General features: G+C 42.4%; 2 protein-coding genes across 16 annotated transcripts in view; one reads left to right on the top strand and one right to left on the bottom strand.

Annotated features, from left to right (window-relative positions):
* The window catches only part of TAFA5 (TAFA chemokine like family member 5), a gene marked incomplete at its 3' end in the record, with an annotated part of 615,005 nt that overhangs the window by 417,887 nt on the left and 169,793 nt on the right, over positions 1-27,325 (top strand). The gene's annotated exons all lie outside the window — the stretch shown is intronic.
* Positions 20,837-25,355, bottom strand: LOC311514377 (uncharacterized protein; the record flags this gene model as incomplete). The annotated part of the gene is made up of 2 exons (XM_084616933.1): positions 20,837-22,785; positions 23,941-25,355. 2 exons carry the CDS (start codon positions 25,353-25,355, stop codon positions 21,270-21,272), a joined length of 2,931 nt encoding a protein of 976 aa, XP_084473059.1. The 3' UTR covers positions 20,837-21,269.

Here is a 27,325-nt window from a genome sequence, read left to right as displayed (position 1 = left end):
CCACTGTTCTATATATTACATATATACATTGTGTGGGTGGCTTGGGGCCTAGTTGGGGACAGGAATTCCTTTCATATATATTTCGTCTCTTGTTCCCATTTTCTTCTCTGAGGTATATCCTCACACGACAAGATAATGCAATATTGTTTATGACTAAGACCTTTCACAAGCCCTTCTCCCTTTCTTATCTTGATTGGTTTCAATGCTTGACCCCAGAACTCCCCCTTCTTTACCTTTACCTTTCCCTTAACTCCCACTGCTCCTTCACCTAGCCTTATCTCCAACCTCCTCAGAACTTAGGACGGTCCCTGCAGGGAACTGTCAGTAATTATGGAGTAAGTGACAAAATTCTTAAAGATATGGAGTTATGTTAAGGATATTAGTCATTCCTGGAGTGCAGACCAGCCCTAAAGACATCTCCAGCGGACAATGGAGAAAATTCTGCATTTACACTGAGGCAGAAGTTTTCTAATATCTTTGTATAACTCAGTGCATAATGGACCCTGAACCTGTTGGGACTGTGGATGCTACTGTAATATTGCTATTAAATAATGAAAGTAAACCTCTGGTGGTGGAGAGCCAATATAGTGGCTCCACCACCACTCCCTATCCCTTCTTGGGCTGCAGGAGCATGACTAGGAAAAGGAGGCATTTTGAATGCATACCTATTCCTAGGCAATCCCTAGTAGTTGGAATAGCCCCTGTGGCAAAGTACCTTGTTCTTCTCAGCAGACTCAGTCCTTTTTAGCCTTGGAGACAACGGCCTCAGCAAGGCAAATCCTTACAGGTAGCACAGGGTCTGGTTATTCCTTTCCCTGATCAGACCCTTGTGTTTGTTTTCATTCCTTTCTGGGGTGGAGAAGTGTAGCCTCCCTCTCTTGCTTCGGTGTCTTACTACCCTTAGCCTACTAGCAGCTTCCCTCCTTCTCTCACTCTCTCCTTCCAAGCTGGGGAGGGTTTAAAAAGGTCTCCACCAGTAGTAGCCAGCTGAACCTAATTAGCTCCCCAGCAACCCCTTTTTTCCAGCTGAACCTTATTTCCCCTGGTTATTCTCAGTGGACAGGGAGAGATCTTTTAATCCCCTGGGACTAATTACTACCCCTCCCTTTTTTGTAGCTGTTTGTACTGGGTTTACCACACTGTTTGTCCTGGGTTTACCACACCCCCTAAGGCGACTGGCAACCAGCTTAGATGAGAATCACCTTGAGTCTGTTCTGATATATATTAGGGATCAACCTGGAGATGGACACTCCGAGAATGGGTAGGATGTGCAAAGGTGACTTCTTTTTTTGCATCTGCAAACACACCAAACTGCTCTGAGCACAACTTGGCCACTTTCCAGGTTCTGGGCCAGTACATCAGTTCCAGGCAATGTTTGCTGAACAGTATCCAGTTGTGTTTTAGGAATGTCATCATCGCACCACATGTGTCAGGTCTTTAACGTCCTCTGAGATAGTTCCCCTTTAATTTGGAGATAGAAAAGCTGTGATAAACCCAGAGCTTTGGCCAGTAAAAATTCTTTAGCACCTGCCACCTCCCCTTTTTTCTCTAGGCATGTTGTTGCAGTCTCTGTGTTAGGCAAAATAGCAGCAAAACAGAATTAAACAGCTAGTGTTATCATCATTTAACAGTAATATTACACTAGCATTCAGAGGTGCCGATAGTGTTCAAGTCCCACCATATAGCATTTTATGTGCTAGATTCTGTACAAAAATGTTTTATGGAGTTTGCAATCTGAGAAAATAAGTAACATGAAAAGGGGAGAGGAAGAGAGACAATCAGAGATACACAGTTTTTCTACAGAAAGATATATTTGTATGTTTTTTCCTGATTGTCTACGTTTGTAACGATCCCTAACTGCCCATCAAACCATTATTAATTAATTTCTTATAGGCACTAGGGCAGATGTGGGTCCTGAAGAGAGGGTAGTGGCCTTACAGTAGAGTGCTGCATGGGACTATTCTTTAATCCTGCTCCCATTATTATGTCAGCCTGCGGGATCCCAGTCCTGCTGCTGGGCGCTACGTTCGTCCTGCACAGGGCTCTACCTTACTTACTAATACAGTGTGGGTATTCCATACATACAACAGGACGGAGTCAGGCACAAATAAGTTTGTGGGAACACTCAGAGATGTGCAGTCAAGGATGGCATCTTTGGCAGGGAAGGGAAGGCTGGAGACTGACCCAATAAATATATATTTATTTGATTGTAGAGTCCTAGATGTGGGGGAGAGGGACTATAGAAATAGCTAAGATAGAGATCAGTCCTAACCTTTACTGTGTTAACCCAAACCTATTACATTGCCCCTAACCATTGCTGTTGTGAGTTCTGCCATGGAGAGGGGAGAGCAGTGGCTCTTTGCCTGATACCCTCCTTTCTTACACCCCTTTGAACAATGAGACAATAAATGTGATATTTAGATATGCCTCCCTATTCACCAGCCAGGTAAAGTGTTCAGGCATAGGAAAGGAAGCAAGTAATTTGCTCCCATCCCTAACTCAGAGGCACAGTTCCTTCCAGTAGCTCCCTCTGAATAGTACCGTGTCTTACTTTGGGCTGATACTAATGGTTAAACCCCATCACTCTCTTTCTATGAGAGGAGGTGGGGAAGCAGAACAGCATTGTTAGGATATAGATATTCAGGCCTGTCTGTAAAAGCCTATACTCTAATTTAGGTGTATTCTTATCACTTAGCTAGTTATAGAGGTATAAAAGAAAGAATCAAATCACTGTCTGCTGGTGTAAGAGCCTTCTCTTACTGTGACAGTCTGCGGCCCTGTTCTTATGCTAAGGCCTTTGGCTAAGCAGAAAAGGCAGCCCTAAGATGGGAAGCAAATGGTCACATCCTCACATTCCAAACTAGTCACATTGAAATAAGGTGCTATTGGGCTGTTAGGAATACAATCCTGTCCTGATAGCGCCCATCACTTCCAGAGAAAGGGAAGTGCCTAGAAAATGTAAAAGGAAACTTAGTTTGATAGCATCCTGTCTGGCAAGAACTCACTTATCAATAGCTGGGATGTGAAATCCTCACTTCTGTATTGTTTTGTCATGATAGTTCCCACTTTGCTATTGTTTATTTGCATGGTCTCTGTCTGCTTCTGTGATTGTTTCTGTCTGCTGTATAATTAATTTGCTGGGTGTAAACTAATTAAGGTGGTGGGATATAATTGATTAAATAATCATGTTACAATATGTTAGGATTGGTTAGTTAAATTTCAGGAAAATTATTGGTTAAGGTATAGCTAAGCAGAACTGAAGTTTTACTATATAGTCTGCAGTCAATCAGGAAGTGAGAGAGGGTGAATGGGAACAGGGAATGGGAGTGGGGAATTGGAATAATGTTTTGTTCGGGGGGGGAATGGGAACAGGGCCACAGGTAAGGCTCTGTGGTGTCAGAGCTGGGAAGGGGGACACCAAGGAAGGAAACTGGAATCATGCTTGCTGGAAGTTCACCCCAATAAACATTGAATTGTTTGCACCTTTGGACTTCGGGTATTGTTGCTCTCTGTTCATGTGACAAGGACCAGGGAATAAGTGGATGAAGGAAAAAGCCCCCTAACAAGCACCAATGTGCTTTTAAGTGCTGGCTTTGTATACTAATGATTCTGTGTATTTGAGTTAATTCATTTAAGCGGTTAATAATTTTGTGCCATGTACAGCACTGAATGCACTGCCACTGCTTAACAGATAGTGGCAACAGATGACAAGTGTACTTTTGTCATCTATGTATTTCGAAAGAGGACTTTGGAAAAGCTGTAAAATAGAAAACTCACAGCTGGGGCCAAACACCTGGTAAGGTGATTTGGTGATATAAAAGGTGTTTGTCATTGTCCAGTAAACATGCAATTAGTGACCTGAGCAATTCAGGAAGGGTGCTTGGAATAGATCACAGCTTGAGATCCCCCACCCACAATACTTGTGAAAAATATCCATACACCTGCTGAAGTGAAGAAACAGATTGACAGAGCCAGAAGAGTACCCAGAAGTCACCTATTACAGGACAGGCCCAACAAAGAAAATAACAGAACGCCACTAGCCATCACCTTCAGCCCCCAACTAAAACCTCTCCAACACATCATCAAGGATCTAAAACCTATCCTGAAGGACGACCCATCACTCTCACAGATCTTGGGAGACAGGCCAGTCCTTGCTTACAGACAGCCCCCCAACCTGAAGCAAATACTCACCAGCAACCACACACCACACAACAGAACAACTAACCCAGGAACCTATCCTTGCAACAAAGCCCATTGCCAACTCTGTCCACATATCTATTCAGGGGACACCATCATAGGGCCTAATCACATTAGCCACACTATCAGATGCTCGTTCACCTGCACATCTACCAATGTGATATATGCCATCATGTGCCAACAATGCCCCTGCCATGTACATTGGCCAAACCGGACAGTCTCTACGTAAAAGAATAAATGGACACAAATCAGACGTCAAGAATTATAACATTCAAAAACCAGTCGGAGAACACTTCAATCTCTTTGGTCACTCGGTTACAGACCTAAAAGTTGCAATTCTTCAACAAAAAAACTTCAAAAACAGACTCCAAGGAGAGACTGCTGAATTGGAATTAATTTGCAAACTGGATACAATTAACTTAGGCTTGAATAAAGACTAGGAGTGGATGGGTCATTACACAAAGTAAAACTATTTCCCCGTGTTTATTACCCCCCTCCCCCACTTTTCCTCAGACGTTCTTGTCAACTGCTGGAAATGGCCCACCTTAATTATCACTACAAAAGGTTTCCCCCCACACACTCTCCTGCTGGTAATAGCTCACCTTAAGTGATCACTCTCTTGTTACAGTGTGTATGGTAACACCCATTGTTTCATGTTTTCTATGTATATAAATCTCCCCACTGTATTTTCCACTGAATGCATCCGATGAAGTGAGCTGTAGCTCACGAAAGCTTAGGCTCAAATAAATTTGTTCATCTCTAAGGTGCCACTAGTACTCCTTTTCTTCATACTTAGACTGGGTTTTCTGCTGAATAGTGGAATATGTTGCCTAATATTAAAGTTCAATCTGAACAGTTTTAATCAACCTCCTTTTCTGGTGTCATTTACATTCTTTTTCCAGTCCCTCTAAAATACACAGTCAACTCTCCATCTTTATTACAGCTTCATTAACCTTTTAAATCTCCTATTTTTGTATAGCAGCCTTTCCTTGGTTTAATTATCAATTTAAACTTCACAGTCAGTAACTGCTGCCATTGTAGCTTTTTACATTTTTCACCTGCAGATTGTAAAATACAGAATTAAGAATCCTGTTCTGCTGTTGTATGTTGCATTCTGATTCTAGCTGGAGTAGTGAAGCTGGAATTCGGTTATTCATTGTCATTCAGGAATTGTTTGAATTGTGCTTTTGTGCTTTATGAGATCATCAGACCTAAGCTGAATTACAGACTGGAATTTAGTTTTGCAACCATATATTATCCTCCATGTGCTGTCACTGTGTCTGCTCTTTAGTATGGTCATAAAATATAACTTGAGCATTTTATTCAGGAATTCCATTTCTTCTTCTTTAAATTTTTTTTGTTTGTAGATAGTATCACCTGGCTTCAAAGTCATTCAGTTCTCTTTTCTATCAGTTGATCTATAGTTTTTATGGCATACTCATCACCTTGGTATCTAAACCTGATACCTGAGAACAAATACTATATTTGATGGTATTTATTCCATCATGCATTGTTCTGTGTACTTCAAGGTGTTTCCCGCACCCCTCCATTACAACCTAAAAACTCAATAGTGAACACTGTGGAACATCCATATATAAAGATGCATAACCATATCAGGGTTAGCGTAAAATTTGTCCCACCACTTCTATGTTCAGTCTTTCAAGTAATTGTTTCTTTTCCTCCAGTCAGATAATCAGAACTTGATGTCAGTTGTGCTGATCTGAGAGTTGGAAGACTAAACAATGCTGTGACACAGTAGCAGCACATCTGTGTTAAAAGGCAATGCCCAGTCTTTCCTGTCCAGAATCACTGAAAGCATGACTAATGATGTGGAGGAACTTAAACTATAGCTCCCTGCACTAGCTAATCCCTCTGTGCTCAAGGATATTCACACCAAGTGGTGTGTCTACCGTGTTTTGGGGTTTTAGGCAGGAAGCAGATTGAATTTCTACAAATACTCCATTTCTTGGCTGACGTGGCTAAAACGATGGGTGAAACTAGCACATCCTCTGCTTATCCTTGCCATTTTCCAGTGTTGCCACTCTTCTTAGCACTGTATCTGTCTCCCTCAAACATACTTTCTGCTCCCCAGGACCTGTGACATCGTAGACCTGATATGAACTATAAAGTACTTTGTCAAGATCTGTCTGTCTTCATCTTGGTTTTCTTTTACTTATACCAGCATGCTGCATTTCCGATATTTCTTTTCTTATTGTAGCAGAATTCCCATGAGGTAATCCTGAGCCTCTTTTTCAGTTCTTTAAATATTTTTCATAACCTTCTACAATTCAGATCAGTTCATCTCTCTGGGTGCAGTTATTTAAAACCTAAACTTTAAAAGTTTTGGATGTCTGCTGAAAAATTTCAAATAAAGTGCTGTAACCCACATCAAAATCCCAGCACTAAAGCTGTATACTTCTAACTGACAAGCTGGTAATGATTTCTCAGAGGTACATCTGGGCCCTTCCCTGTCTCCTTTCACATATTTTTTTTTCTGATAGTCACACTGGAATAGGTATTAAAATGAGCCAAACTAGCCAAAACAATACTTTATTGCAATGCCAGAATGCTGCTGAGCCACGGTATCTTCAGTACACAGTGTCAGATGATAGCCTCAGCATAATAGGTAGTCTTTATGTTGTACTTGCAGGTTTTCAATGATCTTGTCATACCAATTAATTTTACTTAGACAAAAGGGTCTAATTTCAGAGGGAAATAATGGACAGTTTAATAATACTTTGCATTCTATAGCTCCATTCCACCCAATAATCTCTCCGTACTTTACACACATTAATGAATTAAACTTGCTAGTAACCCTGTGAGAAAGTATTATACCTTTATTTCTCAGACAGGGAAACAGAGGCACAGAGAAATTAAATGATTTGTCAAGGTCAAACAAGATATTAGGGCAGGAAAGGGAATAGACCCCATCATACCTTTAACCATTAGACTAGTGCTCCTTGGCCATTGGTGTGCAATCTGAAGATAAGTCATAGGGAGCAACTACTGGATTAGACTCTGGAATTAAAGTGAGGGGGAGTCAATGGTGCTAGAACAATTTTTATAGTGCGGGTGTTGAGACCCATTGAACCAAACAATAAAAGCTGCATATGATGGAAACCACTTCAAGAAGGGGGTACAGCAGCACCCCCAACACCCCTGGTTCCAGCACCTTTGTGGGGAGAGGAGGAGCACAGCACCCCATCTTCTGCAAAAGTATTTGGAGAGCCACCCACAGATCCTGTGTTTCAGTGGCTGGACTTCCCCTTGTATATCAATTTGCTGTAATCACTGGGTCAGATAAGAAAAACCCTAAACATGTCCAGCAGACTATAAGACAGTTAATGTTGTGCCAATATTTAAAAAGCCTAAATGGGATGATCGGGGTAGTTATAGGCCTGATATCAATTTTGGGCAAGATAATTGAGTGGCTAATACGGGACTTGATTATTAAAGAATTATAGGGGGAGTAATGTAATTAATGCAAATCAACATGGGTTTATGGAAAATAGATCCTGTCAAACTAACTAGATTTTTTTTTTAGGAGATTGCAAGTTTGGTTGATAAAGATAACAGTGTTGACATAATGTACTTAGATGTCTGTAAGGTGTTTGACTTGGTACCGCACAGCATTTTGGTTAAAAAATTAGAATGATATAAAATTAACGGGGCACACATTAAATGGATTAAAGGTTATTTTATGAGAGGTTATTTTATCTTTATATTTGGTACCGGAGTCACTGCTTCTGGAACACTTTATCTAGTTCTGCTTCCCATAATTCAACAAAGATGTTGATAAATTGGAGAGGGTTCAGAGAAGAGCCACAAGAATGACATGCCTCAAGTGATAGATTCAAAGAGCTCAGGTTATTTTGCTTAACAAAGAGAAGGCTAAGAGGTGGCTTGATTACAGTTTATAAGGTCTGTTAGAAGTTTATATGATCTGATGATTTTTCTTCCGTGAAGGGATGTTCAGATTCCACATTATCTTCATAAACACATACAGGACACTCGTCTTTTGAGGCTGAAGATTAGAATGGTAGAAAATCCATTTCCATCGTCATCTTCTATGTTATACGTAATGATCATAATTTCCATTAAAAGAAACAAAGCAATTTTTAAAAGTAGACTCTATCTCAGATATACTTCTAATTCCAATTCTACTTGGGTCTCAAAATCATAAATCAAATAATTAAAAAGATGTAATTATATGTATTTATAGAGCAATTGTGTCTATGCAATTAAAAAAAAGTTAAATTTGTTATCGCAGAAAAGTAATAGAATTCAAAAAGTGAAAGATTTTAGTTTCATAGAATTTCTAACCCACTTTAACTGGGAACTCTAGGCAAAGACTCTTTTTTAAAATTTATTTTAAAGTGCTCTGGCTATGTAAAAATAGCACCTCCTTACCCTGTATGTGTTCATTCTTATACATCTACTCTGGTAACTAAAATCAGTTTGCAGTGACCTTTACTCCTTCCAGCACTGGAAAGCTCCTGCTGCTATGACTGAGTGAGCTACATTCTTTTCCATCTGGTGTACCACTGACAGGAATATTTACTAAGTACCAATCATTGACACCTGTGAAAATCCATTAAAGGCAGCAGGAGTTGTACAGGTGACACTGGCATAATAAATTGAAGGCAATGGAATTGCACAGGTGTCACTGAAGGCTACAGAACATTTATTGCTAGTGATGATGAGTGAGATGTAAAGAACCCAGCTTGACTCTCAGAGCCCAGGCTGAGTTTGCAAGGCTGGCAGCTTGAAAAAAATATCTGTTTTACTTGTAAAGTGAGTACATTTGATTACAAAAATATTAAGAGATAAGCAATTGCAATTGAGTTTAAAGGTTATATTGAAGTGGTATATAGAAAAACACTGATATTATAAAGTATTTGTACTCTGAAAAGTGACTGCAAAACTGATAATGTGGGGTTAGGGTCACTTTTCTGAGCAAACACATTTCAGTATTACAGTATTTTCACTGTATCACTAATGTAATCTATATATCTAATTACTGTGTCTCAGCATATTTAGAGCAACTTGATGATGTCCCTTACTTGCTGGCTTACTCACATGCTCTTTCCCAGTTCACTTGTCTTCTCCACCCTGTGGACAAGTTGTGAAGTGAAAAGTAGCAGTCCTAGCTAATTCAAATAGTAGTCTGATCACAAGAAGGTAAGAAGCAGGTACAGAGGGAGAGATGGTGGCATTAGTGCATTAGTGATAATATCTGTCTTCCTTGGAGAGTTGGAGAACTCTTTATGGGCAAGCATGGGCTGAGCTGCCATCTACATGTGTGTCCCACCCTATCTCTCCTTTCCCTTGTAGCAGCTGGATTGTTAGAGGTATCATCCATAGTTTTCACGTTATGGGCTGGGTATTGGCTTGAAACTTCTAGCTGTGGAATTCCTTATGGTCATCTTCTTTCTGGTGTCCACAGCCTGCCTATCCCCATGTGTCTCCAGCCACATAGAATGCCTCTGTGACCTCCTGTCTCTTATCACTGTGAGCCATCAAGCCTTGTTTTAGACTTCTCTCTCTGATTCCTTGGTGGCAAGCTCCATTCTTCTTTGAGCCTGGATTATTGGTGTTTCCTAAACTGCGTGTCTCTGAACTCTTCAACATTTCTGATTCTGAATAGCATCTCTGCTTGCCCCTCCAATCCAAGAATTATCTCCTGAAGCAAAGCCACCAACTTGCACTTCATGCACATGAAATCCCTTTGTCTTCAGTCAGGAAAGAAAACATGTCACATTCATTGCCGATCACCATCACATGTGCTGGCCGCCGCTTCCCGCAGCCCCCATTGGCCTGGAGCGGGAAACCATGGCCAGTAGGAGCTGTGATCGGCCAAACCTGCAGACACAGCAGGTAAACAAACCGAACCCTGCCATACACAGAGGTCAAACACTCAGTCAACCAAACAATCCACACATGGACCAAATGCAGCACTCGCCAAGTCCCACTTCCTCCAAGCACGAAGTATGCAGCTGCTCCCTCCAAAACTCCCATGTTAGTAGCCTCTGTTCGCAACTTTATGTGAACTGGATGCTAGAATAGCTTCTGGACTATACAATTCTAATAAATGAGTAGCTTTCATAGTTTCAACTGATGCACTGGCTAGTTTATTTGTAATCACACTCTTTTTTTCTTTTCCTTTTGTAGTTGCTCTGTGCATTGTATTTTTGGTGAGTTCTCTAAAAAAAAGTCTGTGAAATGCCTCACTTTTACTTCTTTATTTTTAAAAACAAAGAGATTACTGCATTTCCCCACCTTTAATTTGAATGAGAGGTGTGGCAGGTGCAGTTCTCAGTTCTCTGTCTGCTAAATCTTCCCCCCAGACCTCCCCCCGCTCCCTCCAGAGAAGCAGTTACACCCCCGGAATCCCCCAGAACACCCAGGATTTAGTCAGGTGTATATAGTACACATCATGGACGGGTCATGGGACTGTGAATTTTTATTTATTGCCTGTGACTTGTCCATGACTTTTACTAAAATTACCCATGACTAAATCTTAGTCTTAGCTATAGATTCTTCTGACCCAATCCCCCCTGCCAAGCCTATTTCTGTTCCTATATTCCCTTCCCCATGTCCTCGAGCCTGTTCCTATTCTCTGGGCATCAGCTAGGGTTGCCAACTTTCTAATCGCACAAAACCGAAGACCTCTGTCCCGCCCCTTCCCTAAGGCCTCATCCATGCCCCACCCCTTCTCTGAGGCCCCGCCCTTGCTTGCTCCATACCCTATCCCTCCGTTGCTTGCTCTCCCCCACCCTCACTCACTTTCACCAGGCAGGGGCAGGGGGTTGGGGTGTGAGAGGAGGGTGAAGGCTCTCGCTGGAGGTGCGGGCTCCGGGTTGGGGCAAGGAATTAGGGGTTTGGTGTGCAGGAAGGGGTTCCAGGGTGGGACTGAGGGGTTTGGAGTCCAAGAGGAGGTGTGGGCTTGGTCTTGGGGTGTGGGCTCTGGGGTGGGGCCGGGGATGAGGGGTTTGGAGTGAAGGAGGGTGTTTCAGGCTGGGGCAAGGGGTTGGGTTGCATGGAGGGGGTAAGGTCTCTGGCTGGGGGTGTGGGTTCTGTGGTGGAACCAGGGACAAAGGGTTTGGGGTGCAGGAGGGGGCTGGGGCTGGGGGGTTGGGGTGCAGGATCCCAGCAGTGCTTTCTGCTGCTCCCAGAAAGCTGACACCAGGTCCTTTCAGCCCAATGGTGCATAGGCAGCCAGGGAGGCTCCGCGTGTTGCCTTCGGGCCCACAGGCAATGCCCCCACAGCTCCCACTGGTTGTGATTCCCACTGGTTGTGTGCACCATAGGGCTGCAGGGACCTGGTGGCTGCTTCTAGGAGCTGTGTGCAGCTAGGGCAGGCAGGGAGCTTGCCTTAGCCTCGGGCCCCCGCTGCGCTTCCGACCGGACTTTTGACAGCCCGGTTGGCTGTGCTGACCAGAACTGCCAAGGTCCCTTTTTGACTGGGCATTCGGGTCGAAAACCGGACACCTGGCAATCCTAGCATCAGCAGAGGGAGCATTGAGCGCGCACACAGAGTGTCTTCCTGATCTCAGTTACTAAAGTTACTAAATCGGTGTTCACAGTGGCTCGCAGAGGCTTGGAGGAGCAGTTGCAGAATTCCCACTCAGTCCCAGCAGGGCTGGGTTGGGGCATACTCAATGCAGATGTAATCTTTGGAGAATTTTGTAGCCCAACTCTAAGAAAACTTTACTGCACATGTGAAAATTGTTATTTTTGGTCATTTATAACTTGGCCAAAACTGGACAGTTTTTCACAGAGATAGAAAAAGGCACACACCTTCCTCCAGGGACATTCCACTCCAAATTTTAAGACCCTGTGTCAAAGCATGGGGATGCTAGAGCTTCTCAGCTAAACACTTGTAGGAATCTTTTAACATGGGGGAACCCCAGGCCTACCCCACTCAAAAAAATATTTTCCCCTAATCTCATACTCTGAAACAGCTGAACTGTTCTAGCTGAAACTTTCCAAAAGAAATGAGTGTGAGGCTGATATCTGGCATGGAAAATTTCTGCTCAAACAGTTTGGCAAAGTTATAAGAAACTGAAAAGAGTGTCTTATAATGAAAAGGATTGGGCAACCTTAACTAGAGGTTGTGCAATATGGAACATACACTGTAATCTATTAATCTTGTGCATTAATTATATCAATTTCTTATAGCCAGTAAAATGCTAAAATAACCCTATGATCCCAGAACAAAATAGTAGCCCTTGTGCAGAACACGTATGCCAGTGATGTCAGCTGATTTTCTTTTCTTTTTTTCAATTTTTTTTTCAAAATAGGCTCTGGACTTTTTTTTACTCTCTCACCTGATTGGTTGTTTGCTCCTGCCTGCCTGCTTCCTGTGGCTCCATCTATCCCTCTTCATCCTATCAGTGTCCCTTTTCCCCTTCCTTTTAGTTTTGTAATCCCTGGATCAGATTAAAATTCCACTCTTCTCCTCTTCCCCCCACTCTTCAAGGAAACAACTTTGAGGTACTTGAAGTAATGAGAGAGAGATCTCCAGCACAGAGACTAGGCTGAATGAGGAGAGGATGGAGGCAGGAAGCAGGGAGAGTAGGAAATGAAGAACAATTTTGATGGATGACCTCAACTGTCTGTCTTAAAAATTCAGTGAGATACTAGGCAGAGATGGAAAGGGAGTTTAAAAGCAGAGAACAGTTGTTCAGAGTTCCACTCTCCTACAAATCTATAAGTAACATTTATTATCTTGAATTTTAGTGGTGCATGCGCACACATGCTCAATCAGTTATACTGTTTTTAATATCTCGGCACCACATTTCTTCCCCCAGTCATGTCAAGTAGACAAAACATTCAATGCAGAGTGTGGAAAGTGAATGCTCATTACTTAGCTTTTTTCCCCCCTGCTCCCAGTTTCTTTCCAAGTGAGTTACTTTTGATCAAAGAGATATAATTAAAGAATTAAGTGAGTTTACCTCTAATAGACTGCCTGCAGTTTTCCATTGCATTTTTTACCAAGCAACAGTCTACTTTACATGATTGTCTATTACACTCATTAGGAAACTAAGCAAGCTAATTGTGTTTCTCTGGGAGAAAAATAAATGAAAGGTAGAAAAGGTGTGTAATGCTTTGATGAGATGAATGTGGGTGCATGCTCATAAGCTGCTTGTTTTCATTTAGTACATGCATCCGCTTGTAAAGTATCTTTAGCTTTCATGTGGTATGTATGATGAACTTTTGTCATTTTGATTGTGCCTTACCCAGTGGCTGGTAGATCAGGGAGGTGGCTGGCGTTCTGGAAGAGGCTTCATTCTCTTTGACAAGAAAAAATAATAGTGATTAGTTCAGCTTTTTAGATGTGGCTCTACACTGCAACCTAGATTGATTTCATAAAGGCAACAGTTTGGGGGTTATTCCCTTTTCTCTGTTCCTCCCTACCCCCCTTTCCAGAATGCTTTCTGAGTAAATTCTTTGCTTGCAGAGCAATGACACATTCCCTTGCTCTGGATGATAAATATTTATGCCCAGGAAGAGCAGAAAGCTCACTTTTGGATGCTTTCCCATTTTACAGTGTGCTGGCTTTTGGCCTGGTCTCTGTATTTAGAAAACATTGTGTATACCTGCATGCTTTCTTGACTCAATTTTCTATTGCTAATGGGTCCACAGCCACTGCTGCATGAGAGCCGTAGTACACACTGCAATATTTTCAATGAGCAGTCACAATACTTAACGAAAGCAAGCTGAAAATGTGTAGCTATTTTTCTGTGTGTAATCTTATTTTATGGAGAAATTCATAGCTGACCTCAGGAAAGCGTGCGACACTCAAACTGTAAACATGACTTGCAAAGCACTTTGCAAATATAGTGTTAAGACTGTACAGTTAAAAAAAATGCAAAAGTTACAATTACTACAGCAATATTCAATTGCTTGATTTCACAAATATAGCCTTTTATAGTCCTGTTTTTTTCTTATTAACTGAGTAATTATCACATTTCTGGGTTTAGATTTCCACCCACTTTTATATATTATTATTTTTAAAAATCCAGAATACATCCAATGGTAATTTTTTAATTAAGGAAGTTGTTTAGGTTAGGAAGGAATATGTTTTCCACCTTAGCTGCTAGTGCTGTTATTTTGCTAGAATTTAACTAGGCTGACCCAATTGCCTAAGCTCAGTGGCTTTTGGAAGGTTAGGTTAACAGGGCAGCAGCTTATTATTCTACATTGTCATAGCTGTATCTTTGCAACAGAAAGAAAGAGGAACTAAATTCAAAAAGGCCAGGGGAAGCTTAGAATTTGAAAAAAAAAAATTCTGAATTCAACAAAAATTGGGAAATACCTTAATATCATTAGGTCTAATTTACTTTTTTTCACCATTGCAATTTCTGTTTCTCTGATGCTGAGGCAGAGTTGGTTGGTTTGTTTTTTGGAGGCTATTGCTTTGTGTTTCAATGAGCCAATTAAAATTTCCCTCATGCAGATTGTTCCAGGAACAGATGTGCCTGCCAAGCTGGGCCAAGAAAATGTGCAGTGAGGTTACAAAGAAGGTGGGCCTTCATTATGCCCTGCTAAAATCTTAGCAGATGCTGACTGAGCATACCGAGAAGTGATATTTCAGTCACTTGTTACTTTACTTATTTATTTTTATTATTAATTTTCTCCATTCCCAACATCATGAAAAGGTAAAACCGCACTCCTCCTTAAGGATAACAGTACAGAGAGTCAAGTTTCCAACTACTATTGTTTTTGCTGAAGTCTTGTCTGAAAAGGTGTGTGTGTGTGTGTGTGTTTTTTAAATGGGAAAAGGGTGTTTTATCAACAATGTCAAATTAAAAAGGGTCAGAAAACCATTTCTGATTTTTTTTTCAAGTGCTGTTTGGCTGAAAATGAACAGGGACAGTTTCAACACAAAATTATTTTTTCAGTCATGAACAGCTGAAAACAAATGGAAACTGTCATAAATATAAAGGGAAGGGTAAACCCCTTTGAAATCCCTCCTGGCCAGGGGAAAGCTCCTCTCACCTGTAAAGGGTTAAGAAGCTAAAGGTAACCTTGCTGGCACCTGACCAAAATGACCAATGAGGAGACAAGATACTTTCAAAAGCTGGGAGGAGGGAGAGAAACAAAGGGTCTGTCTATAGTCTGTCTTTGTCGGGGATAGACCAGGAATGGAGTCTTAGAACTTTTAGTAAGTAAGCTAGCTAGGTATGTGTTAGATTATGATTTCTTTAAATGGCTGAGAAAAGAATTGTGCTGAATAGAATAACTATTTCTGTCTGTGTATCTTTTTTGTAACTTAAGGTTTTGCCTAGAGGGGTTCTCTATGTTTTTGAATCTAATTACCCTGTAAGATATCTACCATCCTGATTTTACAGGGGGGGATTTCTTCATTTCTATTTACTTCTATTTTTATTAAAAGTCTTCTTGTAAAAAACTGAATGCTTTTTCATTGTTCTCAGATCCAAGGGTTTGGGTCTGTGGTCACCTATGCAAATTGGTGAGGCTTTTTGTCCAACATTTCCCAGGAAGGGGGGGGTGCAAGTGTTGGGAGGATTGTTCATTGTTCTTAAGATCCAAGGGTCTGGGTCTGTAGTCACCTAGGCAAATTGGTGAGGCTTTTTACCAAACCTTGTCCAGGAAGTGGGGTGCAGGGTTTTGGGAGGTATTTTGGGGGGAAAGACGCGTCCAAACAGCTCTTCCCCAGTAACCAGTATTAGTTTGGTGGTGGTAGCGGCCAGTCCAAGGACAACGGGTGGAATATTCTGTACCTTGGGGAAGTTTTGACCTAAGCTGGTAAAGATAAGCTTAGGAGGTTTTTCATGCAGGTCCCCACATCTGTACCCTAGAGTTCAGAGTGGGGGAGGAACCTTGACAGAAACCCTTTAGCAATTTTCAAAAGTCATCTGTGACTTAAAATCATTCTCTCTGAAAAATATTTTAGCTGCTGTTCTTATAAGTAATGCATAAGACTACTCTAACTGCAAGAGATCAGAGCAAAAGGTCTGTTTCTTCGGTGTGTTTACTTTGGATATCTGACAACATTTTGTGGAATACCACTTTCTTTCCCCTTTTGTTTTTGTGGGACCAAACTTTCCACAGCAACAAGGGAGAGAAAAACATATACACATATAGGAGTGTGTGCTTGTAAAACCACAGGGCATGGGAACTCAGGAGCTGATACTTTATGTGCAATTCCTGTTAATACAGTTTTTAAAATTCACGAGTTTTCAAGTTTTAACTATAGCTTTCACTATCACCAACAGCTACTGTAAGTAAAAAAAACTATACGGGGGAAATATTACTCATGTCATTTCCCTTCATCTCATCAAATGGTTCTGTGTTGTACCAATAAAATAAAAAGCAGCAGGATCTTATTAAAGGGAAAAAGGCAAAATACCACATTTATTGTGAATACAGAAAGAATCATAGTAAGCAGTTAGTTATAGTTATAACATTCCATTCAATCTCAAATTTATTCTCACATTCATTCATACAAACATACACACACACACACAGGTTCTGCAAGGTTGTTATCATAGTTACCAGCCTTAGAGTTGCTCATGCCAAGCCACTGGCCAGGTGGCCTGGACATGAGGAGGGAGCAGGGCCTTGTCAGATGCTCATCTGATGCTCCTGGAAGTTGGTTTGCAGAATCAGACCCCAAAGTTCTCACTTTTTAGAGTCTATTTTTATAGGAATTTCTTCCTATGCCAGTCTATGGGAATTGCTTCATCATGCTGTTGCTGAATCAATCAGCAGATAGCACATTCCTGACGGCTCCAAGATGTTATCTTGTTCTTTGGTTCTCCCATTCTTGAGGCTGTTGGGTGGATTCCAGTCTGCCCTCCGGGTGGGGTCCTCTGGTTATTTCCACTTGACGCCTTCTTCAGCCGATGGACACTGGATTCTTAGGCTGGCACCTCCCTGATCATTCAGTTATTATCCACACCAAGCATCCATCCACATACATCCTCTATCTCTATTTTAATGACAATTGTTAATACAACAAAAGGGTGGGGAGTCTCTGGGTGCTGTTTCTGTTGTTAGAGTATTGTTTTGAGTCTCTCTCTCTCTGTGAACTGCTTTGAGAACAGACTCTGTCTTAGAATGTACTAACACAGTTAGCAGCTTGCAAGTTTCACACATAGAGGGAGAGAAACAGTACCAAAAACCAAGAGACCTCTTAATTAGTAATACCCTGGAATTTGAACTATGGGGAATCAAACTCATTTGTGATTTTAATACAGAACTTCTTTAATATGATCCAACATAATCCCCCTTTTGACACTAAGATTTATAATCGTCAGTGTCACTTTCTATGTAGCCTATTCAAGAGAAAGTACTGTGAGGCAATTTGAGTTTGTGATTCCAATTCTTGCCACATACATGATCCTAGTGATGTATCTTTACTACAAGGTTCTGGGGCAACAGGCAAGGTGAGGCACACCCACTTTTGAGGAGTCCATTCGGTACACCCTCTAGTGTCCAATAGCTTCCCTCCCTCCCCAGCCCACTGGCTCAAGGTCCAGGGTAGCCAAAAGGATCCCATGTGTAATATGGGGAGTGGGTTAACCTTCAATACCTTTGCCTCCAGGGACTGTTGGTGTGCAATTTTGACAACAATTTCTCCCATTAACAAGTCTGGTTTACAATAGTGGAAACATATTGCATCCATTCATATTGATAAGTGTCAAACAATGATCTTTCTTTTTTAACAAATGCATCAAACCTTTAATATTTCCCAATATGACCCAGAACATTTTGTGTTCCAAAGTAGCTAGTGCAAGTATCTGCATTTCAGTGCATCCCATAGCTATGGCTGTGTAGTTTCCTATTTCTAATATTTTTTTTTTCTTATGGATAAGCCATGTGGTAGTATTAAGCCATTACTAAAGATTCCATTGGCCTTTTAGGTTACCCAGACCAATTTGGACCAAGTCTACATTGGCATGTACTTGTTTTTGTATCAGGCTGTCCTGTAGCTGGGACAGAAAGCTTAATTTATTTTTAAGTTCCTGCAGGTCTTCAGTATTTTTTTTTTAAACACACAACAGTGCGAGCAATAACACAAAACACAAGACAAAACATAGAACACAGAACACAATTTCTATTGTGACAGTAGATTCATGGTATTGGGTTGCTTTTCAGCTGGCAGCTTTTCCTGATTTTCTGAAAGACAAAAAGAACATGTTTCTACCCCTTTTGGGGTGGCAGATTATTGCTTAAAATATTTCTTTTACAAATACCCTTGCTGATTGCAGGCAAAACAGAGAAATTGCCCCCATATTTTCCTGTTTTTGTTCTATAGGCAGGCCAGGTTTCAAAGGCTTTTATCTTTTAAGGGTTATGGGGAAATTATCCCACTGTTTAGTCATTAAATCCCTGAGTTTTCCTTCTTATACAGCAGACCAAGTTTATAATGTTTTTCCTGCTGTGTTAAGCTTTAAGTTTTATTTACAGGTAATAACTGAGAAGCATCATTACCATACGACCTTAAAGGATTTTTCCAAAAATCATAAACACTATACGTTGTTACAGGGATACTTATTATCATTAAATTTATTAAAATTATCTTGTTATCCCATGCCTTTTATTTAGACAATTTGTTTGCTGACCAGGTATGTCCTTTATCTGCAGCTCCTTTGTGCTGCTAGTTCTTTCCTTCCTTTATCATTTAGGTAATTTGCATTTTCACAGAAACTTCCTGCTTTTGGATTTAAAGCCATCAGCAGCTCAGAGACTCTATCTTAAAAGGGACACAATCAACTTTCACCAGAGTTTTGATTACTTTTAACTTCTGCTTCCAAAACACACAGCAATCTGAAAAAGAAAACCCAACCTATTGTGGCTCCCTTTGGAGCCCTAATAGCATTTTAATTAAGTAGCATGGTATGTTTGCATTTCTTTTGCCCCTTCTACAATATACCCTGCACATGTTCTGGGGCAAATGCACATTCCTTCCATAGTTTAACTTCTATAACATTATCCAGATCCATTTTTACATAAGGTGTCACTATTTCTTTTTTTGCTTACAGAGTTTTCATGTACCTTTATCAAAGTGACAGTCTGATTACTCAGAGCCATTTTAAGACTCAGTGTTTCTAACATTGCTCCTTTTTGTTTTGTGCACCTCACCCCTGCTGTTGCTTCAGAGAGGCACTGTCTTTTTTTAATTTTTTTTTTTACTACAACTCTCATCTGCTATTTTGTTACAAAAACAAACAAACAAAAAACAAACAAAAAGAATCCAAAACAATTTTTTTTTTATATTCTCCTGATTTTGACTGCCCTGCTGCAGCCACAACTTAAAAACATTTTAAATTTTGTAAAGCATTGAGTTACCTTTTAAGGGTTAAATGCCAAATCCCAAAGCCAAACAACACTAATTACCTGTGTCTAGCAAAAAGGTCTGTCAGTTTTGCAACTTTGAATTAAAGAGTCAAATGGATTTTTAGTGGCATTATTTAAAACAAAAACAAAACTAACTGGTCCTTAGAACTTTACATATTTACACACACACAGACAGATACATACACATTTTCTTTTCCTTAACATCCCTTCCACACTGCTCTGTTTTTTACATCTTACATTCCCTTTATACATTTGAGGCAGTTAAGTTCCAATAGAACCCTCTTATGTTCTTTTAGCAAATTTGACTAAATTGTCCAGTCAAATGATTTTAATCAGATAGTTTATTTTTGCCTGGCTAATTTACAGACATTCCTTTGGAAAAGGGCCCATTTTTCTTTCAGAATGGCTGCAAAGAAACCAAGAATGCTCTAACACTTTTCCTTTTTAACATTTTCGATTAAAAGTTGTTTGGGTGAAATACAAAGTTTAACTGCTTAATTCCCTCCAGCCTCTGCAGAGTTAACTTTTTTTTTTTTTTACTCTCTTTTCTCTTTGTAATTATGCCTGGGGGTGCCGTACATAGGACCTTCTCCCCCTTTACCTGCCTCCCTCCAGCCTCTGCAGAGTTAACTTTTTCACTCTTTTTGTATTCCTGGAGTGCTTGTCAAGGTTCCTCCCCCACTCTGAACTCTAGGGTACAGATGTGGGGACCTGCATGAAAAACCTCCTAAGCTTATCCTTACCAGCTTAGGTTAAAACTTCCCCAAGGTACAAAATATTACCCCCGTTATCCTTGGAATGGCCGCTACCACCACCAAACTAATACTGGTTACTGGGGAAGAGCTGTTTGGACGCGTCCTTCCCCCCAAAATACTTCCCAAAACCTTGCACCCCACTTCCTGGACAAGGTTTGGTAAAAAGCCTCACCAATTGGCCTAGGTGACTACAGACCCAGACCCTTGGATCTTAAGAACAATGAACAATCCTCCCAACACTTGCACCCCCCCTTTCCTGGGAAATGTTGGATAAAAAGCCTCACCAATTTGCATAGGTGACCACAAACCCAAACCCTTGGATCTGAGAACAATGAAAAAGCATTCAGTGTTTTACAAGAAGACTTTTAATAAAAAATAGAAGTAAATAGAAATAAAGAAATCCCCCCTGTAAAATCAGGATGGTATATATCTTACAGGGTAATTAGATTCAAAAACATAGAGAACCCCTCTAGGCAAAACCTTAAGTTACAAAAAAGATACACAGACAGAAATAGTTATTCTATTCAGCACAATTCTTTTCTCAGCCATTTAAAGAAATCATAATCTAACACATACCTAGCTAGATTACTTACTAAAAGTTCTAAGACTCCATTCCTGTTCTGTCCCTGGCAAGCGCAGCATACAGACAGACACACAAAACCTTTGTTTCTCTCCCTCCTCCCAGCTTTTGAAAGTATCTTGTCTCCTCATTGGTCATTTTGGTCAGGTGCCAGCGAGGTTACCTTTAGCTTCTTAACCCTTTACAGGTGAGAGGAGCTTTCCCCTGGCCAGGAGGGATTTCAAAGGGGTTTACCCTTCCCTTTATATTTATGACACGCCCCCCAAATCTCAGCTAGGGTGAAACACTGGCTGGGATTTCTTCCTGGAGCTCTAGGAAAACAGAGTTAATAAGACACATGCATCTCTAAATATACTACCAAGTACATAAAGACTAACAATATTTTCCACATCTCAAGGACGATTTTAACCAGTTGATTCTGGGAAACTTTCACGGGAGAGTGCATCAGCCACTTTGTTAGAAGCTCCTGAGATGTGTTGGATGTCGAAATCAAAATCTTGGAGAGCTAAACTCCACCGAAGAAGTTTTTTGTTAGTTTCTTTGACGGTGTGAAGCCACTTTAGGGCAGCATGGTCGGTTTGCAGGTGGAAACGCCGTCCCCAAACATATGGGCGTAGCTTTTCCAGAGCGTAGACAATGGCATAACATTCTTTTTCAGTGACTGACCAGTTGCTTTCCCTCTCAGACAGTTTTTTGCTGAGAAACACTACAGGGTGGAATTCTTGATCAGGTCCTTTCTGCATTAAAACTGCTCCCACACCACGCTCGGATGTATCTGTGGTTACTAGGAACGGTTTGTCAAAGTCTGGGGCCCTTAGTACAGGGTCAGACATGAGTGTCGCTTTAAGCTTGTTAAAGGCCTTCTGACACTTTCCGGTCCACTGAACAGCATTTGGCTGTTTCTTTTTGGTTAGGTCTGTCAGTGGGGCAGCGATTTGGCTGTAGTGCGGTACAAATCGTCTGTAATAACCGGCCAAGCCTAAGAAGGATTGAACCTGTTTCTTTGACTTTGGGACAGGCCACTTTTGGATAGCATCCACTTTGGCCTGTAGGGGGCTGATAGTTCCTTGACCCACCTGGTGTCCAAGGTAAGTCACTCTGTTTAGGCCTATTTGACACTTCTTAGCCTTAACAGTTAGTCCTGCCTCCCTTATGCGCTCAAGGACTTTTTGTAGATGTTCCAGGTGGTCTGCCCAGGAATCCGAAAATATGGCCACATCGTCAAGGTAGGCGACTGCATATTCTCCTAATCCCGCTAGGAGACCATCTACAAGTCTTTGGAAAGTGGCGGGTGCATTTCGCAGCCCGAAAGGGAGTACATTAAATTCATACAGCCCGAGATGTGTGATGAAGGCTGACCTTTCCTTGGCAGATTCATCTAGCGGTACCTGCCAGTACCCCTTGGTTAAGTCCAAGGTAGAGATGAACTGGGCCCTTCCCAGTTTCTCTAATAGTTCATCTGTGCGTGGCATGGGATAGTTGTCTGGGCGAGTTACAGCATTTAGCTTACGGTAGTCCACGCAAAAACGTATTTCCCCATCTGGTTTGGGAACTAGAACCACTGGAGATGCCCATGCACTTTCAGAGGGGCGGATTACACCCATCTGTAACATATCCTGGATCTCCCGTTCTATAGCAGTTTTAGCTTGAGGAGACACCCGGTAAGGTTGGACCCTAATTGGGTGAGCATTACCTGTGTCAATGGAGTGGTATGCCCGTTCAGTCAGTCCTGGGGTGGCTGAGAACGTTGGCGCGTAGCTAGTGCACAGCTCCTGGATCTGCTGTCGCTGCATACGCCCAAGGGTCATGGAGAGGTTCACCTCTTCCACACCACCAGCACATTTCCCTTCGTAGTAGACACCTTCAGGCCACTCAGCGTCGTCTCCTCCCTGGGCTGTAAACTGACAACCCTTTAATTCTCTGGAATAAAAGGGCTTTAGAGAATTAATATGATACACCTTAGGCTTTCGGTTGGAGGTGGGGAATGCTATGAGATAATTAACAGCTCCCAGGCGCTCCTGGACCACGAATGGCCCTTCCCACGATGCTTCCATTTTATGGGCCTGGAGCGCCTTTAAGACCATGACCTGGTCTCCTACTTTGAAGGAACGCTCTCTGGCATGTTTATCATACCAGGCTTTTTGCTCTTTTTGAGCATCCTGTAAGTTTTCTCTAGCAAGGGCTAAAGAGGTTCGGAGGGTGTTTTGTAGGTTGGTTACGAAGTCCAGAATGTTAGTTCCTGGAGAAGGTGTAAATCCCTCCCATTGCTGCTTCACCAACTGCAATGGCCCCTTAACCTCACGGCCATATACAAGTTCAAATGGGGAAAACCCTAAACTGGGATGTGGTACAGCTCTGTAGGCAAAGAGCAACTGCTGCAATACTAGGTCCCAATCATTGGAGTGCTCATTTACGAATTTACGTATCATGGCCCCCAAAGTTCCATTAAACTTCTCCACCATGCCATTTGTTTGATGATGGTAAGGAGTGGCAACCAAGTGATTTACCCCATGAGCTTCCCAAAGGTTTTTCATAGTTCCTGCCAGGAAATTAGTCCCTGCATCTGTGAGGATGTCGGAGGGCCAACCTACCCTGGCAAAAATGTCTGCTAGTGCCTGGCACACACTTTTAGCCCTGGTGTTGCTCAGAGCTACTGCTTCCGGCCATCGGGTGGCAAAATCCATGAAAGTCAGTATGTACTGCTTTCCTCTGGGTGTCTCTTTCGGAAAAGGACCCAGAATATCCACAGCTACTCGCTGAAATGGAACTTCAATGATGGGGAGTGGCTGGAGAGGAGCTTTGACCTGGTCTTGGGGTTTTCCCACTCTTTGGCACACCTCACAAGACTGGACATAGGTAGAAACATCCTTGCCCATTCCCTCCCAGTGGAATGACCCCCCCAAACGGTCTTTGGTCCTGTTCACCCCAGCATGGCCACTAGGGTGATCATGGGCTAAGCTCAAGAGCTTGGCCCGGTATTTAGTTGGAACTACCAACTGTCTCTGAGGATGCCAGTCTTCCTGGTGTCCCCCAGAAAGAGTTTCCTTGTATAAAAGTCCTCTTTCTACAACAAACCTGGATCGATTAGAAGAGCTGAGAGGCGGTGGGTTGCTCCGTGCCGCCGTCCAAGCTCTCTGGAGGCTTTCATCTGCTTCCTGTTCGGTCTGGAACTGTTCCCTTGATGCTGGAGACATCAGTTCCTCATGGGATTGTGGACCTAGGCTTGGTCCCTCTGGAAGCGATATAGGGGATGGAGCTGTTTCTGTTGACTGTGAACCGCTCTCCGCTGGTGTACTATGTTGGGATTCAGGCTCCGGCTGAGCCTCTTGTGTAGGGTTATCGGCTGCTGCCAGTTCAGGTTCGGTGGGGCCCTCTGGTGTTGAGGTTGCAAGTACTGGATTCAGTGCTGACACGGGGTCTGGTGTTGGTTGTTCGGCTGGTTCCGGTTCTGGGACTGGTTCCGTCTGGGTCTCTGGGACTGGATCCACTACTGCTGTTGCAGACATTGGCCTGGGGTCCAGGTCCATCACCTCTGACTGGGTCCTGATAGAAGTTTCCAGAACAGAGCTAGGCCTCACGGCTTGTTTAGCCTGGTTGCGGGTGACCATTCCCACCCTCTTGGCCTGCTTCACATGATTGGCCAAGTCTTCCCCCAACAGCATGGGGATGGGATAATCATCATAGACTGCAAAAGTCCACATTCCTGACCAGCCCTTGTACTGGACAGGCAACTTGGCTGTAGGCAAATTGAAAGAGTTGGACTTGAAGGGTTGAATCGTCACTTGGATCTCTGGGTTGATTAAATTGGGGTCCACTAAGGAAGCATGGATAGCTGACACTTGTGCTCCGGTGTCCCTCCACGCGGTGACCTTCTTCCCACCCACACTCACAGTTTCCCTCCGCTCCAAGGGTATCTGGGAGGTATCTGGGCCTGTGGACCTCTGGTGTGATTCCGGTGCAATGAACTGTAATCTGTTGGGGTTCTTGGGGCAGTTGGCCTTTACATGCCCCAGCTCATTACACTTAAAACATCGTCCAGCTGACGGGTCACTGGGGCGAGAAGGGTTGCTGGAGAACGGGGTGGTGGGACGATAAGGGGTCTGGAGGGTTCTTTGGGAGGTAGGTGGGGCTTTGGGCGGCCCCCGGTAATAGGGTGTGGTCTGGGGTGGTCCCTTCTGGTCTCCGCTCCAACTGCGACCAGTTTTCTTCTTCTCTGCCACCTCCACCCATCTGGCTCCAATCTCTCCTGCCTCAATTACAGTTTTGGGTTTCCCATCTAGGATGTATCTTTCTATTTCCTCAGGAACACCCTCTAAGAATTGTTCCATTTGCATTAGGAAGGGCAAATTTACTGGAGATTCAACACTTGCTCCTGATATCCAGGCATCCCAATGTTTTACAATGTGGTAGGCATGTCGGGTAAATGACATGTCTGGTTTCCACCTTAGGGCTCTGAACCTCCGACGAGACTGCTCGGGTGTTATCCCCATTCTGACTCTCGCCTTGGATTTAAACAGTTCATACTTGTTCATGTGTTCTTTAGGCATTTCAGCTGCCACCTCAGCTAAGGGTCCACTGAGCTGCGGCCTCAGCTCTACCATGTATTGGTCAGTAGAGATGTTGTACCCAAGGCAGGCCCTTTCGAAGTTTTCTAAGAAGGCCTCAGTATCATCACCTGCCTTGTAGGTGGGGAACTTTCTGGGATGGGAAGTGGTACCTGGAGAAGGATTGCTAGGGTTTGTTGGTATATTCTGCTGGGCCTTTATCCTCTCCATCTCCTCCACATGCTTCCTCTCTTTTTCCTTCTCCTCCTCCTTCAGCCGCATGAGTTCTATCTGTCTTTCATGTTCCCTTTGTTTTTCCTCAGCCTGCAATTTGGCTAATTCCAGCTGTAGTCGAGCTGAGGATTTGGCCATTCTAACCTCTCTGTTTTTAACTAACTTTACACCCGAGGTTTAGAAATAAACAAACAAAACTTGGCTGTAAAATTTTGCTGTGCTGGAATAGAATACCTATTCTCTGATAGTGATTGTCAGCCTACAGAAAAAGACAATTCCCTTGTCTCTGCTCTGGGCCCAAATTAAAGCAAAAAACCTCCAACTACTTGGAAAACTGCTTACCCAGCCCAAAGAAAAAAAAAATTTCTTTTCAAACCTGTGCTCCTTGTAAAACAAAAAAAAATCAAAATCCTAAAAAAAAACCCTGCCACTTTTGTCTCCAGGCAAATGGGTAGAGCACACACCCCCTATTTACTTTTAGGAAGAAAAGAAAAAAAAAAACCTCTGGGTTGGAAGACTGTGAATTTCCCTGCAGGAGTTAAGTACCCTGCCTCCAGGCAAGAAAACCTGCAATTCACAAGATAATCCCCTTTTGTCTCTGCTTGGCCACAAAGCAGAGAGAAACCAAGCTGCTTTCAGTTTCAAAGCTGCCTTCTGGACTTGCTAAAAATTCCTTTTTAAAATCTGTATTTCTAGTTCAAAAAATCTCAACTGGATCTCAAAATGATTTCAGGTTAATCCCACCACTGTGCCACCATGTCAAGGTTCCTCCCCCACTCTGAACTCTAGGGTACAGATGTGGGGACCTGCATGAAAAACCTCCTAAGCTTATCCTTACCAGCTTAGGTTAAAACTTCCCCAAGGTACAAAATATTACCCCCGTTATCCTTGGAATGGCCGCTACCACCACCAAACTAATACTGGTTACTGGGGAAGAGCTGTTTGGACGCGTCCTTCCCCCCAAAATACTTCCCAAAACCTTGCACCCCACTTCCTGGACAAGGTTTGGTAAAAAGCCTCACCAATTTGCCTAGGTGACTACAGACCCAGACCCTTGGATCTTAAGAACAATGAACAATCCTCCCAACACTTTAAGTTACAAAAAAGATACACAGACAGAAATAGTTATTCTATTCAGCACAATTCTTTTCTCAGCCATTTAAAGAAATCATAATCTAACACATACCTAGCTAGATTACTTACTAAAAGTTCTAAGACTCCATTCCTGTTCTGTCCCTGGCAAGCGCAGCATACAGACAGACACACAAAACCTTTGTTTCTCTCCCTCCTCCCAGCTTTTGAAAGTATCTTGTCTCCTCATTGGTCATTTTGGTCAGGTGCCAGCGAGGTTACCTTTAGCTTCTTAACCCTTTACAGGTGAGAGGAGCTTTCCCCTGGCCAGGAGGGATTTCAAAGGGGTTTACCCTTCCCTTTATATTTATGACAGCCTCTTTCACTATTTTCAGCTGGCTTTGGATATGTGTAGCCAGCACCTTCCAATTGTCTGCTCCCTTTTCCATTTGTGCCTTTTCCTCTTTACATGAAGACAAGCGGAGGGAAGAATCCTTACATGCCTCCCACAACAACCAAATTGCTGCTGCATCTCTTTTGGCAGCACTAGAAGGTTTGTATATGAGGATATACTGAGCCAATCTATCCTCTAGGTCCGAAATAGTGCAGAC

This window comes from Lepidochelys olivacea (genome assembly GCF_965140295.1).
Source record: "Lepidochelys olivacea isolate rLepOli2 genome assembly, chromosome: 1".
NCBI lineage: Eukaryota > Metazoa > Chordata > Testudines > Cheloniidae > Lepidochelys > Lepidochelys olivacea.
This window is presented reverse-complemented; position numbering and strand designations above follow the sequence as displayed.